We start from the raw sequence: 5094 nt of genomic DNA on the forward strand, positions 1-5094 counted from the left end.
CTGCACTCCAGTCTGGGCGACAGAGTGAGACTCCGACTCAAAAAAAACCAAAAAAAAAAAATTAATAATATTTAGCAGGCCTTAGTGGCACAAGCCTATAATCCCAACACTTTGGGAAGTGAGGTGGGAGAACTGCTTGAGGTCAGGAGTTCGAGACCAGCCTGTGAAACATAGCAAGACTCCATCTCTACCAAAAAAAAAAACCCCAAATATAGCTAGATGTAGTGGTGCATGCTTGTAAGCCCAGCTACTCAAGAGGCTGAGGCAGGAAGATCATCTGAGCCCAGAAGGTCAAGGCTACAGTGCAGTGAGCCTTGCACTGTACTCCAGCCTGGTAAACAGAGTGAGAACCCAACTCAAAAAAAAAAAAGATTCAGTTTAGATAACACATCAATAATACTTGGTTATCAAAACATAAATTCGTGCTGGACAAGCAATTTATGGCTTTTATTGGGGGCCGTGAAGCTTTCCTTGGTTACTCTCATTTCACGAGTGAATCAATTCTTCTACACAGTGCAAGCAGACAGTAAAAAGATCAACAACTAACTTCGAACAGTGTGCTTATAAGCCACCAAAGAGAATGACTTCAAGCCCACTCTGTGTCAAGGACAGATCATTTCCCTAAATGTGTGCCGCTTGACAAAAAGGCGCTGGCACTAGCCCCTTTACCACGCGCCTCCCTGACCGCCCCCCCACCTGCAGTGTCTGACGCCCTTCTCGAACCACGCTAGCTGGTGGGGGCTCATGAGCCAGGAGACCACTAGCAGGGAGGGCACAGGAGCAGGGAGGCCCAGGGGGCAGCGATGCCCGCGTGTACATGCATACTGACCAGAGGCCTCCAGGAGTAAGTTCATTTAACAAGAACAGAGCAAACTGACTGGCTGATCACACAGGTATCCATCTGGGACTCAGAAAAGATAAAAAGACAAGAGAGTGACCCGCCCTGCCATGGGGCTCAATTAAGCACAGCCTGGAGCAATGCTACCTCCTTAAAAAATTTGTAAAATTTTATAAATAAAATAAACTGTTAAAATGAATTTCACTTGTTCCTCTTTTTTAGCATCCACATGGGCTCACACTCTGCTTCCGTGAGATCACAGTGACTAGAGATGCGAGCTCCCACTCTCCCACCATGCTCTATGACCGCATACTCGCAGTGCTGTTACCTGTCGGCTGCTCCGGGGAAGCCGTGCCAGCCGCACTCCTGACATGTCAAACAACCTCACTTGTCGGTTGTCATGGGGGAGGGCTATGATCTTTTGGCCAACACATACATTGATCCTGCAGAAGAGATAAAGTGAGTTAGTTGTTTGTGAGACAGTGACAGTTTAAGTTTTGAGACACAGATAATAATGTAGGGTATCCCAAACGATTCATGTTTCAAGGCAGACGCCACGAGCACACTGCAGGTGCCATCTGCTCACAGCACTGGAAGAGTCCTGCGTATGCATGCGCGGCACACACACACACACAACCTTCAGTGGTGCGCGCAGCCCACCCACATACGAGCAGTCCTCACCGGGAGTGCCAAAAGCCCCACCATGCCACCATCCACCGCTCACGCATGTTCCTACAAATCTCACTACGACCTGCTGATTTTATACTGAATAAGTGTAAGTGCTTAATGAAATGTGGAAATCGCACTATAGGATGAGTAAAATATACTTTGCCAGGAGCCTGCACTACGTTTCCCAAGGCTGTACCAGTTGAGCACGACATCTTCACCACTCAGACATGAAGCTCCCACCATCGCCTCTCATCAGGTCACGCGTCTTGTGCAAGTCCGCTGTGCTCACCTGTTGATGGCAGAGTCTGTGCGGATGGTTGCGATGGGGGACCTCATATTCTTCAAATCCCACACTTTCACCGTGCGGTCATCGCTGCCTGAAACTACGTTGTCTCCCACGGTGAACACAGCAGAGGTCACAGTGCTGTGAGCAAAAGGACAGCGTCAGACACCTCGCCAGCCACGAAGCAGGACACGACACTGCAGGCGACACACGCTCCCGCCTCGAGGGCCACTGCGGAGGGGAAGGGGGCCGCAGATGGGCTGGCTCACAGCTGTCTTCTCTGCACGCTGCGCCTGCCTCCTCATGCTTCCCCAGCAGTGTGCAAAGCAAAGACACCGGACTCCTTCCCAGTAGATTGGAAAAATACAGGCCATTCTTCTCTAGTCTACGTTCCCAGGTAATGGAGCAAAGAGAAGTTACCAGAAAGCACGGGTTAGACAGAGCCTGCCAAAATTTCTACACATTTGGGTCTACAGCAGATCATTTTTTAAAATCCACTCCAATCAATTTAATGAGAACATAGGAGTTACAGAAAAACACTGTGACAACAATTCAAAAATGTGCACAGGACTCTGGCAGACATTTTTTCAAGGAAGATACACAAATGGTCCTTAAGCACATGAAATGATGCTCCATATCACCAGCCACTACAGAAATGCAAACCAAAGTCACAGTAATTTAACACTGCACACCAGGGATGGCTATTATCAAAAAACCAAGCCAAAAATCAGAAAACAGTTAGTGTTGGTGAGGAGGTAGAGAAATCAGAACCCTTGTGCACTGCCAGTGGGAATATAAAATGGTGCAGCCACCAGGAAAACAGTACAGTGGTTCTTCAAACAATTAAACACAGAATTACCATACGACCCAGCAAGGTCATTTCTAGGCATATACCCCAAATAACTGAAAGCAAAGACCCAGATATTTGCACACTGATGTTCACAGCAGCACTGACAGCAGTGACAATCCAAATGTCTACTGGCAGATGATTTTTTTTAAATGTAGCACATACATATAATGAAATATTATGTGGCTGTTAAAAAAAGGAAATTCTAACACATGCTATAATGTGGATGAACCTCGAAAATACATAAGAGTCCCACTTACATAAGGTCCCTGGAATAGGCAAATTCAGAGACACAAAGTAGAACAGAGGTTCTCCAGGTCTGGAGGAAGGTGGGAATGGGGAGTTTAATGGGTACAAATTTCTGTTTGGGGTAATGGAAAAGTTCTGGAAATGGTGGTGGCATAATAATACAAATTTACTTAATGCCACTGAACTAAACACTTAAAAATGGTTGAAACAGCAAATTTTATGTTATGTGTATAATGTTATATATTATAAAATAAAACAATTTTTATTTTAAAAAACTTAAGAAAAATGCAACATCAGAACCACTCTCTTGGAATCTGCTTACGTAATTCAAGATAATAGTTAATCATTTTACTTTTAAGTGTTCTGAAATATGTGACTTTCGGGTGAGGGGTTTCAAGGAGCAAAAGAGGACCCAGAATGGTTAAGATAGAAGATGTGAAAACCGTAAAGACCAAAGGTGCTATGAACTTCATTTTTATGAACGCTCTTCTTGGTTAATATTACAATTTTACAAAGTTCTGCTGGAATATCCAATTCAGTAATTGCAGTATTTTTAATATATTTTATAAAAATACATAGCCAGCTCGGTGGCTCAGCCTGTAATCCTGCGTCTTGGGAGGCTGAGGTGAGTGGATTGCCTGAGCCCGCGGGTTCGAGACCCGCCTGGGCAACTCGGTGAGACCTCATCTCTCCAATAAATCAAAACATTAGCCGGGTGTGGTAGCACACGCCTGTAATTCCAGCTACTTGGAAGGCGGAGGTAGAAGGATCGCTGGAGCCCAGCAGGTGGAGGCTGCGGTGGCCGGGAGCGGCCATTGCATTCCAGTCTGGGCGACAGAGTGAGACTCCAACTCAAAAGAAAACAAAAAAAAAAAAAGTAAGATGCATATTTTAATATATAATATATAAATATATGCTATATTTTTAATAATTGGCATTTCTTTGATATTAAAACAATTAAACATAACTTCATATCCAAAAAATGCTGTGAAAACAAGAAAAGATGGGAGGGAAAGGTTTAATTTAAACGGTGTTATTGAAACTATTTCACAAACTTTGCTCTTGAAATATAGAAAATACACTGTCTCTGACACAGTGTTAAGTATAATAAAGATTCTTACTAATGATGAAATTGCATTAACATATAAACAAAGGACAATGTCATCACTCAAACCTAATCAAAACATTCAAAGACAACCATGTCCCTCCTGGCTGAGGTTGTCCCAGTGGCGATTATGGTTAGTACCTTAACCTGCCACGAGGCCAACCTCTCTCTCAGCCAAAGGAAAGTCACAATCACTTGTTAAAAGACACTTAGGAATAAAATAATAAAATAACATTTGAAGAAGAAAATCCAATCACTTCTTTGCTCACTGGCAAAGTTAAGTAACATGGAAAATGAAGGTTTTTTTACATTCTTTTTACTTAATTTCCCATGAATGGAAAGAAGCCTAGGAGACTTTCCTAACGCACACATCCTTCAGTGCACAACCCACAGCACCTCCTCGGCAGCCTTCACCAGAGGACACGCGTCCTGCCTGGCTCAGTGCTGGTGTCCAGTTTAGTCCAGTACCAGCCAAATGCCCCACAACTGGCCTGCGCGGAGAGATATCACCTGACTTCAGAGCTGAGTCTCCAGAGTAGTGAATTCTCAGAGAGACAAAGTCCCCATCTCCACCATCTCCCAGGGCACAGAAACTGGGGTCTTTCACTCGTGCAGAGGCTCAAAACATGCCTCAGTGCTCAGAGATCACTCCACGAGATGATTAGCATGTAACTTTCTATCAATGAAGTGAGGTGCCCTCTCACCTCACAAATCACTGACTTACTGTGCAAATAGTGGGGTTTCTACTTCCTCTACTTACTCGCAGCCACCCTACCTGTGGTCAGATCCCTCCAACACTTGAAACTCAGGAGTTCCAATCTAAATGCCAGTTGTCCCTGCCGTGGTAGCTGTGCTGTGAGCTGTGACCCCGATGAGCTGTGGCCCCGATGAGAAGGGTGCACTGACCAGTCACCACACCATTTATGAAAAACACTTAGATTGATACACTCAAAGCACTAATGAAGTCTAAGCTCTACTGCATTATACAAGAGCTTTAAAAATACAACATTAGCCAGGCTTGGTGGCTCAGCCTGTAATTCCGTGCCTTGGGAGGCTGAGGTGAGTGGATTGCCTGAGTTCGCGGGTTCGAGACCCGCCTGGGC

General features: G+C 44.9%; 1 protein-coding gene across 4 annotated transcripts in view; it reads right to left on the minus strand.

Moving 5' to 3' along the window:
- WDR37 (WD repeat domain 37) overlaps window positions 1–5094 on the minus strand; it is a 76955-nt gene that overhangs the window by 16172 nt on the left and 55689 nt on the right. For all 4 annotated transcript variants that reach the window (XM_008065708.2, XM_021716363.1, XM_021716362.1 and 1 more), the window contains 2 exons: window positions 1797–1931; window positions 1167–1281 (listed from right to left, as the gene is read on the minus strand). In XM_008065708.2, coding sequence (XP_008063899.1) covers window positions 1167–1281; window positions 1797–1931 — 250 coding nt within the window. The remainder of the gene's footprint in view (window positions 1–1166; window positions 1282–1796; window positions 1932–5094) is intronic.

Source organism: Carlito syrichta, unplaced genomic scaffold, assembly GCF_000164805.1.
Source record: "Carlito syrichta isolate Samal-C Ts95f unplaced genomic scaffold, Tarsius_syrichta-2.0.1 Scaffold308796, whole genome shotgun sequence".
Classification (NCBI taxonomy): domain Eukaryota; kingdom Metazoa; phylum Chordata; class Mammalia; order Primates; family Tarsiidae; genus Carlito; species Carlito syrichta.